At 34.4% G+C, this 20,433-nt stretch overlaps 1 protein-coding gene across 1 annotated transcript in view; it reads left to right on the forward strand.

The window, feature by feature from the left end:
• Positions 1 to 20,433, forward strand: part of Wnt2 (Wnt oncogene analog 2) — a 231,363-nt gene that overhangs the window by 209,303 nt on the left and 1,627 nt on the right. The window contains exons 5-6 of the mRNA XM_085942730.1: positions 18,668 to 18,864; positions 19,382 to 19,527. Of these exons, the coding sequence (XP_085798856.1) occupies positions 18,668 to 18,864; positions 19,382 to 19,527 (343 nt within the window). The remainder of the gene's footprint in view (positions 1 to 18,667; positions 18,865 to 19,381; positions 19,528 to 20,433) is intronic.

A 20,433-nucleotide genomic window follows, 5' to 3' on the forward strand; every position in this document is an offset into this window, starting at 1 on the left:
TTATACAGTGAATTATTGGCGATTTTTAATACATCTACTTTAATAATGGAGCTGTCGAGTATCGATACGTAATAATCAAAAAATATATTGCACAATTATATAAGTACTTATTTGAAAATGTTCATGCCCATGAAGTGTAATAGCGCCGCAGGCGACTTTTTTACTATTAAAGCTAATTTATGATATGTGTTTATCTCACTTATCTGGTCAACCCGAAACGTCGGGCCCTCCACAGCCCGGGCCCCAGGCTAGAGCCCTGTCAGCCCTCCCCAGCCATGGCCTACACCACTCCGGAATTCGGGTGGACTTTGACAGTTCCCTTAGGTATTGGGTTTCTAAAAAAACCTGACATAAGTGTTTCGAAATTTTTGTGTTAGAAATTAAAATCTAAGAAATTTTTCTAAAAAAGGTGCTGGAGAACTATTACAAATCATTTTTTTGCCGTGTTTTTATTTGTCTAAGCTCAAAGGTATAGTTTATTGGCTTTCAATGTCAATGTTTAAAATCATTCTGATAATTTTCATGTTTAGGGGTGCCAGGGCTCCTTGCTCCCTCTCCCCCCTGGCTGCGCCACTGGTGTATACCACTCCGGAATTCAGGTGAACACCGACAATTTTTTGATATTTCCATTAGATATTGAGTTTCAAAAAAAACCCGACATTAGTTTTTCGAAATGTTTGTGTTGAAAGAGGGTGCTGGAGAATTTCAAATCATTTTTTTCCGTGTTGTTATTTGTCTAATCTATTGGCTTTCAATTTCAATGTTTTGGGGGGGGCAAGGCCCCTTGCCCCCCCCCCCTGGGTGCGCCACTGTTTGAGGTCAATTGCTAAGATTACACCATCGGAAAACCGTTGAATTTTAGATAACATGCTACATGGATTACATTATCGCAAGATAAGTGAAGAGACAAAGACCCGCCATGGCTTGGAAGGCCACCGATTATGATGACATGGCATATTACCAATTCTGAGGAGCAAAACTATAACAAGCGAAAAATGACAGTAATGAGTAAAAATTTCAAGATCTATTTCTACAAATTATTTGCCTTTCCCTTGTGGTTGGTTGCTCATCAATTCTTTGTTTGAGCTCGACCTCCAGCATACATCTTAAGTGCATTTCCATAAATGCTAAATGCACGTAGCTGTGCAATAAACATGTCACATACAATTTTTGTTTGATCTATGAGTAAGATAAAATAATATGAACACAACTTATTTAGTAATATGTGACATCATTCATATCACGTTCTTCTCGTATACCTTACCATTCCATGAGAAGTGAATAATAATATAATACAAATTAAGAAAAAAATGTTTCAAACAAAGATGTTGGAAAATATCTTCCACAGAGATGTAGCGTACATCTATTAAATTGAATCAAAATGTTCCTCTGGTCTACTAATTAAGTTAGTTACAAGTAGGGTTTTCTAAAATCTCAATCTCGAAATTCGGGATTTCCCGAAATAATGAAATTTTGAATTTTCGAGATATCGGGAAATTTAAAAAAAAACCTCTAAAAATCCGAAAAAAATGTGTCAAAACAGACAACTTCCAAAACATATGATTTTTTTTTAAATTTAAGTAAGAAGACAAACAAAATAGAAGTAGACAAACAAAAATAGTTCAAAACATTACTTATTAATATATAATTTAATTGATTATTAACAATCGCATACGCTTTTGAGACACGAAACTCCCTGATGTTGCAAAATTTTCGCTCATTTTGAGTCGACGCTGGCTTAATTGTGTTAAATGCCCCGATCAGTCTTTGAACGTTTTGTGTTTCTGACCACTTTTTTCATATAGAAAATCGTTTTTTCAATTAATATTTGATTATAAAGAAATCCAGAATCCCGAGAAAAGATTCCCGAGATCCGGGATTTCCCGAAATGTTAAAAAATTTCAATTCTCGAGATTCGGGACTCGAAAATTTCTCGAGAATTCCCGTCGGGAAATTCCCGAAACCCAACTCTAGTTACAAGTAGTGTTATAGCTCCGCAATCTGAGATTATCTTTATATTATTCTTATCAAATGTTAATAAGCAGTACAATGAATGTCTCGCAATGCGTTTGATAAAGATTTCATTTAGTGCTTATTGTTTCAAACTTCCTTTCAACGGATATTGTTGTATGAGAATCCCATACATAATATCAATGTTTTTTTTTAATACACTCAAAATAGCTTTAGAATTCTTTATTCAGCTTAAATACAACCTTGAAGAAAGACGCATAGACTGCATAAACTGTATTAAACCATACTGTAACAAGTTGTCTAAAATTTAATCTGCTTTATATTATATTATATTAATTAGCTTCAAATAAAATAAGTTTAAATATGAAAATGATCCTGCCGTTCCATAACAGTAGCTTAGCATTGCAGTGTTATTTGCAGATAAATACCAGAATGGCATCTGAGCAATGCTGGTACCTACTCTAATAATATGTGATAGTTTAAAGAATATAATATTATTATTTAGGTTTTTTTATAAATTATATGATATATTATGAAAACCTCTTGCACTTACGGGGTTTTGCGCAATGTAGTTCGGCCAACCCTTCTTGCAGATAATTTTTGATACTTGGTACTTACTAAATGATTTCGAATTACATAAACGTAATTATAGCTGTCATATTTGTAATACAAAAATCAAATTAATTACAATTTGAGATATTCCCGATGCATCCTTTCAATTAAATTTAGTACGTAATGTGATTTTAACAGGATTTTTCCTAAAATGTATCTTTATGAGACTTTTCCATGTTGTGAGCATTCTTTCAATATTATCTTTTTGCTAAAATTGCGGCTGCAATATACCCAATACCGAAGCAAGCATATACTCGTAACTTAGTTTCGTTCATAGCATAATTATTCATTTATTTTAAAATGCTATCATTTTTGAAAAATGTTTTTTTTTTCAATTGGAATGTCAATTTTTGTTTGAAATTCATCAGCCAATATTGAAATAGGTTGCCAGTTAAATAAACAATTTTTAATTTAAAAAATCGAACATTTTGTTATACCATATAAAACGAAAAAAAAACATTCAATAGCCACGTGTATTGACATGTTTCAATCAAATTAAAAACATCGAAGACTTATATGGTCAATTATTAGTATTCAAACTATTCAACATAGTGTGGGCATTTATGACAATTTGACGTGATAACTAATAAATTTTACTATTCCCTCATGAATAAATAGTGAATTAGTCTTGACATCTCGGCAAGAATCCAAATTAGATAATGCAATATGGCGGCTACCGTTTTAATAAATGGTGCTTTTATTATGCCAATTTTACGCCCGTTTAAAAGACGAATCGAAGGCAATTAATTTAGATAAATTGAACTGCTTGACATTTATTTTATTATAGTCATAAAATATTGTTATATTGAAGGACTCAAATTCTAAAATTCAAACAGAATAGGTAGCTTTAAAGTACGGTTATACCTATATATTTTGTATGTTTTTATGGTTCTATAGATAGTATTACTATCCGCTACAGCAAGTATGACCAAGGTTAAGATCGCGGGGGATTATTATCTCAAGAAGTATTTTTTTAATGTCCGATTCTAAAGAAGATCGTAATTATATGGGGACTCAACAGATACAGATTATTAAGTTTTTACGAGAAATGGATGTTAGCCACTTACTCAATCTATTACGTCCATAATATAATAATATATTGAAAAACAACATGTAAATTTTCCATATCTGGGATTTAAGCCCGGGACTTACGACATTATATGCTGACACGGTTGCCACTCGACCATCGTGGGTATAACAGTTATAATATATCATCATCATCATCATCATCATTAGCTTGTAACACTGTATGGCGGCATTTGTCCAGCGGTTGTCCACTCGCTATGACATTACAGCCCGTTGCCATTTCATCTGCTTAGCGACCTCTATCATATCGGGTACCCTTGCCTGCTTACTTACCCAATAGTTTATTTTGTGACTACTACTGTGCTAATCGTAATTTTTTGATTTCTCTTACTTTAAGTGTCTATGTTTAATAGGCACAGTTATAATATATCTCTATATACGAGTATATAAAAATCTCGTGTCACGATGTTTGTGGTCAAACTCCTCCGAAATGGCTCGACCGATTTTTATGAATTTTTTTATGTATATTTGTTAGCTATGAGAATAGGTCAACAAGTATATTTCATACCGCTAGGTGATTAGGGTATCTCTATCCAGAATTTTTTTTCTTTTATTTTTTTGAAAATTTCTTTTTGTATTTTTTTTATTATTTTGCATCAAAAAATACCTATAACCCCAAATTTTCACCCTCCTACCTCCACCCTCCCATTTTTTATTCGCGATTTTATTATTTTTGTATGAACAAATTTAACCGTCGTTCGTATTTCAAACAGAACGAAATTATTTATGTTGTTGAATGACAGATGGCGCTACGTCCGAGAAGAATTCAAGAGAAGCGTCGCGTCATTTTGACATTTCATTCGGCATATCACAACGTAGTGCGTGCAAAGTTTTGTACGATTTATTTTAATTTATCTATTTTTATGTGCGTGTATTACAGTGCATAATGTCATCAAGACGCAAGGGGGGCCATTTGGGCCGTCGAACAAATAAAGCAACAAACATGCGAAATAGTAGAGCAGAAAGAACAGACGAACAAATCCAACAAGATAACAAAAACGTGCGTGTAAGCATGTTGCAATTGCGTGCATCCCAATCACAAGAGGCACGAGCTGAACGAAATCAACAACGACAATTGGAACGGAGGCAAGCGCGCCGGTTCTTAGTTAACACACGCAGCGCAAATGACCGACAACGCCAACAAGTACATCGAACATTTACATCCGCTTCGTTCCTTCGTCTCGCATTCGAGTACGAGCCAGATATTGAATATTCCGCTCATCCAAAAGTGCTGATTGGTGCTATGGACAAAGAATGTCCCCATTGTCATGCGCTCAAATTCAAACATGAGTCAGCCGGGATGTGTTGCGCATCAGGAAAAGTGCAACTACCAGAAATTGAGATACCACCAGAACCATTGAACGGCTTGCTCATCGGCACGGTTCCAGATTCAAACCTGCTCCTGAAGTCCATTCGCACATTCAATTCATGCTTCCAAAAGACTTCGTTCGGAGCAACAGACATAGTTCACAATACTGCGGCAAATGGTCAACAATTCCATTCTACGTTCAAAATCAAAGGCCAAGTATACCACAAAGTAGGCTCATTGCTGCCAATGCCAAACGAACCACATAAATTTTTACAAATCTACTTCATGGGCGGTGAGGACATCAATCATGTGGATGCACGTTGCGGCTACAATAGCCTCAATTCGCCTAATGCCAGGCGTATCGTCGGCGAACTGGACGCCCTGTTGAATGAGCACAATGAATTATTGAAATTCTTCAAAGCACACATGTACGAATTGCAAAGTGACAATCACGCTATTGTCATCAATCCTGATAAAACACCAGCTGGAGAGCACGTGCGTCGATTCAATGCGCCTGTTATTGACGACATTGCTGGAATCATGGTTGGCGACCGCACATCGACGCGAGAAATCGTGATTCGAAGAAGAAACAATAATCTGGAGTTCATCGCTGACACACACCGTTCATACGACGCTCTCCAATATCCGCTAATTTTCTGGAAGGGACAAGACGGATATTGCATAAACATTAAACAACGAGATCCTGTCACAGGTAATTCATTCATTATGAACATCATTACTCCTTTTGAATTGAGAAAATGAATGGTTGATGTTTTTTTTGTTTTTATCGGCGGTCATCGTCTACAGCGCTCTATTCCTCTTTCTGTCATATATCCCGTCCCCACACACTTACGATACATTCGTTATTTTTTTATTTAACAACCAAAATATTCACTAGAAATAATTTATATGGCAGAACAACGTTTGCTGGGTCAGCTAGTATATATATAATATAAAGTAATATGGTACAGCCGAATAAAATTTCGTATATTATACGTTCGAGTACTAGTCAAAATCCTTGAAAATACGAAGATTTTAGAGTTGGTTTCACGAGTGACCTTCAGAAAAAGAATAAAATTTTCCATTTCCAAAAAATATATATCTACTTAATATTATATTGGATATCAAATTATTATTAAAACTAGGCTGGTAGATACGCGCACTTTAACGCAAAAAAATGTGGCGTTTTAGGGACTATTTTCCATCTGCCCCTCTCTATCTCGTTCAGCCACGCAGGTGGTAAAGGAATGGTACTTTCTTCACTATTCCACGATTCATGGTATTATTTTGTTTTGTTGTCTTGCATTCTGGTCTAACATTCCGCTATATAGAGTCTATAATGTCATTTAAAAGTTGTAACTGTTATTATCATCATCAGGGGCGCGACAACCCGGTGTGGGTCCTGGCCTCCTCCAACAGCTCCCTCCACCTGTCCCTATCCAGTGTGGCCGTTTTCCAATTTGGTACCCCCAGAATACGGCAGTCACTGGCAGCTCCATCTAACCAGCGAATCTTTGGCCCCCCTCTTCTTCTACGTCCTATTGGATTGCTGGACATCACTCTCTTTGCCGGTTCATTGTCATTCATACGGTGCACATGACCTAGCCATCGCAGTCTCCCAATCTTAATTGATTGAACTGCGCTGCAATCTTCGTACAGTCCGTAGAGCTCAGCATTATATCTTCTCCTCCAATTGGTGCCATCCCTGATCGGTCCATATATACGGCGGAGAATTTTTCTTTCAAAGATGTTCAGGGCTCGTTCATTTTCCAGAGTTAATGTCCAGGTTTCCGATGCGTAGGTGAGCGGTGAGCACTGGCTTTACAAGTGTCTTGTAAAGAGTGCTTTTAGTTCGACGAGATAGTAAGCGGGACTTAAAATGTCTTAACAGACCAAAGTAGCATTTATTCGCAGACATGATTCTCTTGTTGATTTCTTCTGTAATATCATTATGTTGAGTTACAAGAGATCCAAGGTATATGAAACTGTCGACCGTTGTATACTATAATATAAACTTGTATGCACCAATATCTAACTTTGGTGCGGCTTCTCGTGGTGTGACATAGACAGGCATGTATTTAGTTTTTGCCTCGTTAACTGTTATTACGGGTTGAATATTTATTCTTCTAAATATGTCGATTACATGATTTTAATGGGAGATTTAGGTATTTATTAATTATTATATTATTTGGTATCAGTACTAACCTATATAATTCAAGCAATAAATAAGAATTTTTGTATCACTAGTTTTTGCAATTTATGTAAATATTATATAAGTATGTAACTATTTAAATATTTATTACTTATACCGTCTCACCAATATTTCCAAAATACGTAAACATTCAAACAACATCATTATAATATCTGAGCAAGATGTAAATATTCAAAATATTTTAAATCAAATAAAAAAAGGTTCGATAAAATCTATATAAAACTTGCAGGTTTTGATATTCACAAAATATTCTCTACATCAAACTCAGCCTCATCATTACATTGGCATGCAATGCATACTTAATATGCCCTTTGAAGGACAATAATGAACCTGGGTTTTAAGTTAAGGGTATATTTTCCATGCGTTTTATAAGGTAACATGGCCATAGGTTTCGGTCACGATTTAGTAAACGTGCAAAAAAGGGGTTTTTGGATCAAAATAGTGCTAACAGCCTGACATCAAATTGGAATACAGAGGCGACTTGGTATATTGTAACTTTGTATTAAATATTGTGATCGCTATTTTGTATTTATCTTTTAACATATTATTATTTCAAGGTTTTTTATTAACATAAAGTCACGTAATTAGCACCCGCATAAAATTAACTATAAATAAGTTAATACTTACATAATCAAAAGTAATTGTAGTATTTCTTTAATTGAGTAGGTTAAAAGCAAAATGGCGTCTTTTCATCACTTACATATTGAGATATATACATAAAATAATGACATAGTTCTTAGAGATGTGTCGGTACTCACATGATAAGTTATATTATATTAATAGTGTATACTGAACTACTTTTACCATGTATGTAAATAAAAAATAACAAAGTTATTTAGTTTAACTTTAACATTTCAGAGAGCGACTGTTTTGAATTTAAAAAAAATGGATAGAAGCCCTTTTGATTTTAACCTTTTAATATTCACAATTTAATTTATGATATCATACGTAAATAAAAATACAAAAATGTTGAACTATCGTGAGACAATAATCGAAATTAAAAAAATATTACAATATAATATATTACAATAATAATATATATATAATAATAAATAATAAATAGCACGTGCAGAATTTTCAAAAAAATGTTTATTAACATCGAAAAAAATCGCATGTAATACTTAAATAATATATAACTTTATCAATCTGTCTGCTTTTTAAGTATATTTTTGCAAAAACCTTTTATATCTATATTATGTTAGGACTAGCCCACACTATTGAAACTTTGAGACAATGCTTTTCAGTATGTTGTCTACAACTTTACTGTGATACGTTAGTCATAAATACTTTTTCTATGTGTCTTTATGGATACCCCACATTTACTATCGAGGCTTTTTTGATGACTTTGGCATGAAAACTGGGCACTTACTCTTTTTGATGCGAATTCAAAAAAATGCACTACCTGAAAATAAAACCTTATTGGAAATTACTCGCCTACCCACAACGGGTATTATATTGTATGAGTAGATTTTAATTTAGCCAGAGCCTTTGACATTAACCCTTATTTTTTTGGAAATCATTATGAACTGTTTTCTCCAAACTGCGATTAATAGCGCCTAAGTTTATAGTTTTATCGTCCAAGAAATGTCACATGGGGACTGGGACTGGGCATATGATGCTGCAGGATTAGGATTTGAATCTAATATCCTTAGTTACCTGCTACTGAAAGAATTTACTTACCTACCTAATGTAATTGAATTAAATATATTTCTTAATAATATTGCCAGTGATATCCAAGAGATATATAAAAAAACCTTAAGAGCGTTCAAAAGCCTGCTGAACTGATGAAATAATTAAGTTTAGCGGAAGTATGTGACAACGAAAGCATAAAGACAGACAAGGGCGGAGATTTCAAAGAGAGGCATTCATCCAGCAGTGGATCTTGACTAAAGATTCTAGAGGGAATGAGATGATGATGATTATTAAAACAGGTTTAATGTCCATTATTTTTCCGCTACCGCCCGAGTGCTGTGCAACCCGAAATCCCTGCTCGGCGCGGGCCTGAGTGAAAGTTTCAAACAATATACAATTTATATTGGCTATAATGATGACACGGATGTTACAAATATTTATATCGTCCCGTAATTCCTTAGAGGCATTTGGTAATCGATTTATTATGTCCACATTCTACAATTTGATTTCATTTAATTTCCAGTCTGCGACATTCGCCACGAAGCTAGACGGCAATGATGGATTGGCGTGTCGGAACTTGTGACATCAACAATAAAACAGCGTCAATTTTATGATTACTTTAACTTATATGTATTAGCTGACCGAAGAGTACAAAAGTCGCCGGTTGTTCACCACTGAATAGATTAGTGTATTTTAAGTAAAAGCGTAAAAGCTAACGGTTATAATTACATATTATGGCCATTTAGAGTCCGTTTGTGACGTCCACACTGACATGCCGCGTTGGAGTATTACTCAGTAAACGAGTAAATATTGGATGGCTGCACAAATTATTCATGAATGCCATGGAATGTCGGGTTTTTATTCTGACGGTGCTGATCCATAGTAGCGTAGACATTCGAAAAAAAATACTGTATGTGGTGGTCTCGCACTACAGTGAACCATGCAGACTCTTGACACGTTGAAGGTGAAGAAACAATGTTTGACCTAGCTCTGCCGCGTGTTACAAATGCCTGAAGACAGTCTCAATCTAGCCTGTTCTTTCTTCAAACCAAACAAAATCTTGATTTTTTTTGAATTAATACTTCTTTTGGCGCATTTGGGAAAACAGATCTGATTATTTCATTATTATGATTATACTCATTTCGTTATCAGGGGTACATGCGCATGCAATACAACGAAGTAAACAGCACGTGTTGTAAACATAACTAATATTGTATTAAAATAAATATATATGTTTATAAACAAATTTCAGGAGACTAACATTCTACACTGTTAATTTATATTCATAAAACTTTGTTTATATTGGAGTGTATATTTATTTTTCATTGTAAAGATTGTGTATCAAGATTTGAGGCTATATTTATGTAAGTATTATTTATGAGTAAAATTATATATCAATAAATAAATAAATTTCGTGAATGTTGAGGGTAAATAATTCAAAAAATATATTAAAATTTGATTTTTTATTAATTCATCATGGGCACTTCTGAATCGATTATAACCGCTGTATGGCAAAGATGAGTTTTGGTCCAATACAATAATTAAATTACAATTTTCATGTGCTTTATGAGACACAAATGAATTGCGTACGTTTTCATCAACCTAATCAACTGTAATATTATTAGACTCAGGTAACGGCTTGTTTTGTTTTGTTTTGTTACGCCAAGAAGTATAACTTCTAACGCGCGTATATAAGTACACACACCGATTTTTTTAGATCAATAAACAAAATGTTTACTCAACAATTTCTCGTGCAAGTAACTGCGGTTAGTTCCAATAAAGTAAGATACATTTAAGGGGCGATTTCTCCCACGTGTGCGCCGGGTTAAAGTACGCATATTGAGCCGCCACTGATAAATTTATTCACGCCGGTAGTTATCCCATACGACCAGACGATAATTGACTTGTCTGATAGAATTAATGATAACGCAACTGAGTCACAGCTCAGAAACAAACGCAGTACTTCACGTGTAACTCGTAAGAAACACGTGGGCTAGCGACTTGTGAATAATTGACAGAGAAATTATTAAAGTATTAAACGGAAAAGGAGAAATTTTGTTTTCATGCTACATACGTACATATAACATTGTTGGTCATTATTTTTAGGGATGGTGAAGGTTAACGATAATTTTAACCGATATTTCAATAAGTACCTTTTCTTCTATGCGATACTATTGAGGCAGTACTTGTCGATACTTTTTGATTTTTGTATTATCAAACCTCTGCGAAATAGCAACCGTCTCTATTCTATGAAAACCTAATTGTGTCATTTAGGGCTTGCGCAGACAGAGAGCGGTCGGAGTTCTGCGTTCAACCGACCGTTGCCCGTTAGTGTTCAGGGACAGCAGACAGGTGGCGGTCAACAATAAGCGTTCCATTTGTTTACAAACGTTGTAGTGACACAGGCGCTGCATAATGCGAGACTGCTTTATTCCGACTGCGAGTGGAAGTGAGAAAGCACCGCTGTTGCGTACTCACTCCCCCGTGTGGTTTCGCTCTATGTTGTGTGACTGCTCAAATTCCTATGACGGGACTGGACGGTAGGTACGGCGTTCTTTGTAATTCCGGGAATAGAACTCTAGAACGCTAGCGTTCCAATTGACCGGCGCGGGCTGACCGCCGGCTGTGTACCCATACAGTATGAAGTCCATACAGTACAAAGAACGCAGAACTCCGAACGCGGAACGCAGACCGCCTGACCGCTCTCTGTCTGCGCAAGCCCGTAGCCAATCTTCTTTGACCACGTCCGATCCTAATAGAACTCCACAGAAATAGAAACAGATTTTTGTTTTTACGAAAAATGGATGTTAGCCACTTCCTCAACCTATTAGGTCCATACTTTGACGCATACACAAATTGAAAACTAATATGTGTACCTATTTGTCAGACCCAGGATTCGAACTGGGGACCCATGACATAACAGGTTAACGCTTAAGCTGCTCAGTTAGCTAATCAGTGGCGCCATAATCACAAATGTAGATAAATAAACAGATGGATCACAGCCATTTATATTAATACAATGTCGCAAGGTGAAATATTTTCTTCTGCCGGTATTATGGGCAGCGCTCGAAATGAAAAAGTTTACGAACCAGAGCGCTCGAAAATTTTCTGAGGATATTAACAAGGTTATCAAATTTTATCTGTATATTATAAACATAAGTGTGCTAGATTTTTTGTTATATCTATGGAATATCTAGTAGCTCAGACGGTCAAATTATTTTGTCCGTGTGACGGAGCGATAACTTTACATATTTCACGAACTGGAATAGCGCTCCGGTGCGTTCCGGTCCATTTCGAGCCCTGATTATGGGACAATGGATACGCCGATTTCATAATATCAGCCAAACACTGTTTCACTTATAGACAGGCTTGGTTACACGACAAATGTTACAGAATTTAAAAAAAATACAATATATCCAATTAAATATAGAATACAATTATTGTTTGTGTCGTGTTTTCACGTGGTAACTAATCCTATCAGCTTTTTTTACCATCATAAATAAGTTGTCCCTTATTTGCACAACATTAGAACTGCATTTTTTATAGTTTATCGGAGGTTGTATTGAATCAGAGCCATGTTACCAGCTAACATATTGCATATATGAGAGCCAGTCCAATATTGCACAAACTGGAATACTAAATAAAATTTTGATTAAAATCGACTGTACCGAATGTTTTTTTAGTCATAGTTAAAATTTTTAGCAGTCTATAGTTACGGCAATATTACTTGAGAGAGTCAAATGAAAAATGAACGAATACTTATTTAATTAATGAACGATTAGTCAATTAGCACGTAATTAACTAATTAGGATTTGAGTGAATCTAAAAGTATAGTATAAGGTTATATTGGCAGTGTATTTTTTTTTTAATCGAACTGTAATTATTTGAAGTCACTTGTAACTAAAGTCCCGTTTACATTGTTCACTTTTGACGATCATCGCGGATGAATCATCCGCAGTGACCCGTGTAAATGCACATTCATCAACGAATCATCGAAAGTGATCATCCGGAATCAAAAGTGAATGAAGTTGAACTTGTTCTACTTTGGATCATTTTTTGATCACTGCGGATGATTCCGCGCATTCGCACTGCGCCCCTGAATACTGTCATAATATTTACATACGTACGTACATTACGGTACGTAAACTGTCATTTTGAATAATTGAAAACAAACCGGTTAAATAGATGTTCCTGCAGTCCACATCATATTTGATAGTACATACTGATTGTAATAAACAAAGTTTTGTTTTGTGGTTCTTGGTTGCTGTGTCTGTGTTCGCTATTTCACTTGACGCCATTTTGGAATGAATTGAGTATTTCACTTTCGGTGACACGTGAAAACAAAAAGTGAACGCCTGAATCCAATTCCCTGCGGAGGATTATCCGCAGTGACTCGTGTAAATGAGCCGTAGTAGACCAAAGGTTCTTTTTTTGCTTAAAGTTTATACGTTTAGGCTCCATCATAGATAGAAGAAGGTTATTTTCAACATCTTCGAGTTGAACTTTTGGGGTGTCATTTATATTTCGGTTCATTAAAAGGGAAATATATGTAGATTTAAATAAAGAATACTTCATCAACATTTTAAGATAGGTACTGTTTTAAATTATATATTACCGACATTAAATAAAGAAAATCCTCACGATATATTTAAATTATCGATTCGTTTTGTAATGTTCAAATGTCATAGTTATATTATTTCGTTAAAAAGTTTTAACACGATACCAATTCGGATCTGTCTATGTGCCTCAAGGTATCGCTGTGTTTTGGCATGATCAGGTCTCTAAATCTGGTAACAAACGATCGCCTGTCCTATATAATATGACCATAAATACAGCCTTCAGTTTCAGTCGTCGCAGGGTCGCAAAAGTATTTTGCAATTTGAACGATTTTCACCATCGAGAACAAAATCATAATCAATGTTTAGTAGAACACTAACTATACCAAAATCTGCGGATTGAAGAACTCACCACGCCAACTCTGACCAACAGAATGTGTGTCATGTTACATAATGATAATGCCAGACTTCATACGGCATAATCGGCCCTACAAAAACTGAGGTAATTTAAATGTGACCATGATCCGCATCAGCATCTACAAAATCATATTAATAGAAAACGGATTAGTACAGAAGATGACGTCTAAAGGGAGCTTAATTTATTATTATTCTTCAGCCAAAGGCAACCCTCGTAGTCCAGCGCACTAAGCACTGTCTTCTCGTAGAGGGACTCCGGGTTCACACATTTATGTGATTGTCTCATAGCCTGGGTGTTTATAATACGATTGTATAACTGCAATACTGTTTCACCACACTACTTTCATTGAGCCGCATGGACTGTTGTAGTGTTATATAAATATTATAATATAAGAATAGGAAGAAAGAAGAGTTCTATTGCCAAGTGATTGAAAAATGACGGACAAAATGGGAAAAGATATTAAATAATAGTAATAGAAAATATGTCTTCAATTAAACTTATTGTATTAAAAAAATATTTGTAGGTTTTCAAAATACCGCAATATTAATGGGATGACCCACATTAGGCACTAAAACAATGAAAATAATATTTACATGTTACACATTTAAAATCTTACGAGTAGTAAAATGACATTGTTGTTATGTAAACCTTTCTTCAGTGTGAGAATACAATTTGCATTTTTTTCTCAAAATTAATAGGTTTAAAATCACATTTAGACTATATTACTGAAAAACCTCTATGAACACAATTTCTCTCACATTACCCCTTTTAATATTTCTTCTCCCTGTCTCATTCTCTCATACACATTTACATATGTTTTGTCTCGTCAACTTCAGCTCTATCAATACATTTACGTTTCCTGTCTATCATCTTACCACTTTTAATATATTCTTTATTTATCCCTCTCCCACACACGCGCATACATCATGTTTTATACCACCTTACGTCTTATCCGCGTCTCCCTTTCTCACTAATATGTTTACATATTATGTTCTGTTTTACCTTCCACTATTATATTGATATAGTATTTCTCCATCTTTCACACATAAATATAATATATTCTCTCACTTTAGACTTTATATTATTTCGGCTCTCTCTTTCGCTCTCTCACGCACAGCTTCGTATAATATGATTATTTTTTCAGATAATTCAAAACAAACATATAATTTAATTATTATTCTATTGCGTCCATACGTAACACACATTTAGAATTCATATTTAAACCTTTGAAATAAATTACTGATAGGTATTTAAATTATATTATTTTGGCAACCCTATCCTCACAACCACATATCATTAGGCGATTAGACGTACATAGCTGGTGAGACTTGACTGTCGTGAAGCGTCTCCAAATAAAAAAAAATATTAAACTGAACCGTTTGACGAAAACTGCCTAAGGGTTGAATAATCGAAGGTTTGCGAGGAATAAATTAATCTTTTATAATTATTTTATTCTCGAGAGGGATAAACTTATACAAAAATGGAATAAGGCAATTATCTCTTCACTTATATTACACATATGTACGTAGGATGTGATACGTTAAATTCGGTAGACACTAATATAATCGTATATAACTACCAGATTTTATATTATCATCAGTCTAGGTCGATCCACAGCTGGATGAAGGCCAACCCTAGCTCTTTCTACTTTTCTTAGTTCCTAGCTATTCACTGCCACGTATGACGGCGTTTGTTCAAAAGGTTACCGTTTCATCGTAACTATTACCCAGTTAATAATATTGTTAATATACAAATTGAAACATCTTCATAGTATGCCACAATATTGTATTCGTGTTGCTCGCCAGTCTTCTTCCGTGTTTCCTTGTAATGCCATAATCTCTATGGATGGTATTTATCAGTCTTCTAGGACGCCAGAATCTGGCTGGTTTGAATAACAGGCAAGCGGGTTTAAATTATTCTAAAATATCAGTATCACGTGACCGAGCCAGGTCTAACGTCATTTCCTCGCTCTCAGTGTGATTAGAAGCTGCATAGTCCGCTTTCTTTACTTCTTATCTCCTCGTTACTCCAAAATAATGCCGGTCCTAGCAAATGCGAGGCCCGATTGGAGTATTTGCACAAGGCACCTAGGTATAATACTGTCTCCTCCAAAAACAACGGTTGAGGGGAGGTTAGGTTACCTAACTTATTAAACTGAAAGTATTTTCGTTAATATGCACTTCTTCAATAATAAATTATATCATCCTAGAATTTTTAATATTACATATAATTAAATAGTATTATTGGTACTGTTCGGTTATACGGAATACAGCGGAAATAGCATTTTGAAAATAGCCGATATACTGGATTATTGCTACTTGCTTTTTTGTACAAGGTGGTTGGGTGAGTTAGTTGCATTGATGTGGGGCTAATTAGGTTCCTCCATTTATATCTTTAATTTTCTTTATGGCCAGGATTAAATATGTTGTGTAGTGTTCTTGTGTTGTTCTATTGCTTAGTACTTTGTGAGGCTTTTGGAGGTAAATTTCATGATTATGCTGTCTACATCGAGTCCTGAGAGTCCATTGCTCCCTTTATAGTATAGGGCAGTCGTTGATGACATGCCACACAGTTTGAGATGTGTTGCCGTCACATGGACAACAGTCATCATCCCTCAATTTAAATCTTTTTAGATAAGCTCGCACCGCTCCGTGGCTTGTTAGTATCTGTGTGAGTTCGTGTGATATTTTTAAGTTCTTGGCAAGAGTGATGGCAGAGTTTATGTTTGGATAGCATAATCCAGTAAATAGGTAAGTACTTATAATTATTGATAGATATCCTTTCGATTCCATTTACCTGTCATAAATGCACATTGTAAACAGAGCATCGCATTCTATTACGAACACTAGATAGATAGATCTAAAAGTAGGTATATGCGATGAAGGGAGACATACTAAATTGTGAGAAAGAGATATGAAACTAAGGGATGAATGAGGTCAAGTATTATGATTTGTAGGGTCTATGAATGTATAGAAATACTCGTGTGATTATAATAATTATTAAGTTTTGATGCCTTTTTGATGATTTTATAGATAAAACAATTTTTTACCTTTTATCCAATGAAATTATATTATCGACATCGTACGGTAACTCAATGTGATATAATCGGAACGGACGAAATGTATTAGCATTGTAAAAGAGAAGGTTAATCCTCACTCAAATATTTCATTGATTTTAAAAACATAAGATTTTAATAATATATTATAATTCATTTATTTTAATTATTTTTATTACAATTACATAGTCGCCCTACGACCGAGTCTGCATTTATACAAAAATTATAATGCTACTGAATCTACTAATCGCAATTACATATTTCTTGCATAATAATCTAAAAATCAAAGTGTATGTGAGTAAATACTGCAAGTTACAAGATTTCTTAGTAACACATTATCTTTGATATCTCTCATAATATAAATTCAAAGTAGGGGTTTCAAAAGCCCGCTAGGCAACGGGTAGAGCAAAAAGCTACGATTGAGCTTTGCTTCAAAACTTTCCAGTCGAGATAACATACAAGAATCATAATATTCTCTCCCTATCCTTATACCTACATTCCGTTTCGTCCTGAGTTGTCACATTAGGTTACCTACTGTAATAGTTTCAAGATGATTATTTTAAAACAGCAATTTGTTTTAGCAAAATAGTAGGTAGGTACCTAAATAGGTCCTTATCATTATTTGATAATTGTTTTGTCGATTTTTCTGTGTAGGAATAATAAAAATATGGGTTTGGGTCGAAATCCCGAAGGCCGGAATCCCGAATGGCCGAAAACCCGAATGGCTGAAATCCGAAATCCCTTACTGTCATAAAAATAAAGAATGGTATTTTATCAATTAGATTTTTTGTGTACTTTCTTTATTACTATTATTATGTATTGTAGGATACTATTTTTATATAATAAAATGTAAAAAAAATGTTGACACCCTTCCACCAAATCTGAGCATTTTTATAACATCTTACATTTAATTTTTATTTAATTTAATTACTATTTATAGTAAATAATATTTTTAATAATGATAGGTACATGAAAATGCATTATAATGCAATATATTATAATGCATTGGAATAAAATTAATGAAGCCGATTTTGAAAACACTGGCGCTGATTGATTACTAAAGTGGTCGGCAACCAAGCGGCTGGCGGGATAGAACGATTGAAGAAAATCCACATCATTATAATAATATAATATATTGTAAATCAGTACGTGTGCCAAACACAAAAAGATACTTTCGTTGGTAATAAGGAAGATTTACAAACTGTTTTTAACAAGATTTGTGGATTTTCGTAAAAAAGCAGCGAAATTCTAATCCTACATAGTGACATAAAAAACAAAAAAACAAAAAAGACTAATGCTGGAAACATAATATTATATTTGCGAAAAAGCACATTTTCTGTTATGAGTTTTAAAAATACATAATAATATCGTACCTACTTATTTTTAATATTTCTATATTTTTAAAGATTGAAATAATAAAAATTTATGGATTATTAATTATACATTCTCTCTCGTTAATATTATTACCTACTTTAAGTCGTGAGGCCCGAAAGTGTAAAAAGTTTGCCGACCCCTGGCCTAACATCATAGTACCCTTAAATTTAATAGAGTACTTACAAAATTTATATTTTTATTGGGTAAAAACAAACATTTTCTGATTGAAAAACACAACAGAAAACACGTGGGATGAATCTTCCATGCTGCTTTAGTATTAATAACATAATCACTGCTGATCTGTTAATTAATATTTAATTACCACATTTAAATATCATGTTAATTATATCCAATGGACAGGTAATGCAAACGCACCAGTCGCGTTGTTAACACTAAATGATTATTGGAACTATAAATTGACCATAGTCATTTTTTCTTGCAGGTAGTAAAATCGTCACTACGCACTGAATGCAAGTGTCACGGAGTATCGGGGTCTTGCACCATGAAGACCTGCTGGAAGTCACTTCCTCCCTTCGAGCACGTTGGAGAGGCCCTTATGCGGAAGTACACGCGGTGCAAACATGTCACAGGAGTCCGCATTCAGGGATCGCATTCAGAATATCAGTTGATGTTGAAGAGGTAATAATATTGATCTCCTTCTTGCTGAATCCTGGGTGAGAATGCTCAGGGAGTTTTTAATTTTGGGAGTAGAATGGAAAGGGGCTTTTGTAGCGACTTGGATCACACAGTTATCTAGCAGTAAAAATAGGAAAACACAGGGCTTCACATTATTTTCTTCAGATAAGTAGGTACCTCCCTGACACAGTTGAAAATTGACTAAATTATGAACTCCAGGGTAGTTACCTCTTCTGCCATCTTCTCTCGTCTCCTGGTATTATATATCCATGAACCTGTAAAGTCAATTGGACAATTATTTTTAATACAGAATACTTTAGGTAGGTCAGGCATGACTTGGATTTTGTTTTAATATTTACAATGCCTAATACGTCCGTTATAGAAATAATAGCATGTTTGATGGGTACCTATTGTTTACCCATTTTACAAATCCAAACCTGCGTTGAATGTTCTTCACGTTTTCCTAGCGACGTCTAATGTAAAAATAACCTTTAATTATAGAAAATTATCATATTTTCAGATCCCGGCCGCATCAACCACAAAACAAACGCATACCAAAGAGGTCTGACTTGGTTTTCTTGGAGGAGTCCCCAAACTACTGCGAGAAAAACATAGCCACTGGATCACTCGGCACTGTGGGGAGATTTTGTAACAGGACGTCTAGAGGTAAAGTTTCATTACTAAATATTATATAAACATAGGTACCTCATAAAAAAATATTATAATTAACTTTAGTACCTATTCATTATTTTTTCATCTAATCATTTCAGGTTCAGATTTGTATAGTATTTATACTGCCATCTGTAAGATAGTACTAAAACAATAATACAGCTTACGTCGTACTCTTCATAGATGGCAGTAGAAACCAATTGTTTTTTTATGATTAAAAAACAAGTAACTAACCAATATTTACCATCATTACAGTAATAATTAGAAGTTTTCCAGGATTACATTATATCGTTATTTATTATTGAAATTTAAATTGAAATTTATTTGTTTTACATAGGTACATACAGTAATACCCCGAAGTTATGCGATAGGTGGGTCTGTCAAAGTCAAATTTGCGTAGATTGGGGGTACAATTTTGCAAATAAATACATATAAATTTTGTTTATTTGGAAGCAAGGACTAACAAAAACACTAGTTTAGCAGAAAAATATTTATTAAAATTGCAGTTCTATGTACAAAATATTCAGAAAATAAATGAGTATTCTAAAAAAGTTATTTTGATGTCGATAGCGTCATAAAATCTAGCAAATTCGTCTGACGACACGATGCCTTCTTTTTTCACGCAGAATTTCTTTGTAGGAAACTAATATTTTTTTTATTCCTTGCTTTGTAGCTATAATGCGTTCTTCATTGGAGTTTTTCGAAAATTTTTAAGCACTTTTCATTTGAACTGAGACCTGTTGTTTTGATTGTCTTGTGTTTTTCTGGTGGAACTGGGTCTGAAGTGTCGGATCCTTCAACCGTATAACTCCGAGTTCATGTAAGTCAGGATAGCATAAGTCGGGATGTTACTGTAGTGGACTTTACAAATTATAACTTTAAGACATTCACAACATAACATTT

This window comes from Rhyacophila brunnea, unplaced genomic scaffold (assembly GCF_057557595.1).
Source record: "Rhyacophila brunnea isolate RB1 unplaced genomic scaffold, BYU_Rbru_1.0 scaffold_15, whole genome shotgun sequence".
In the NCBI taxonomy this organism is placed as follows: Eukaryota; Metazoa; Arthropoda; class Insecta; order Trichoptera; family Rhyacophilidae; genus Rhyacophila; species Rhyacophila brunnea.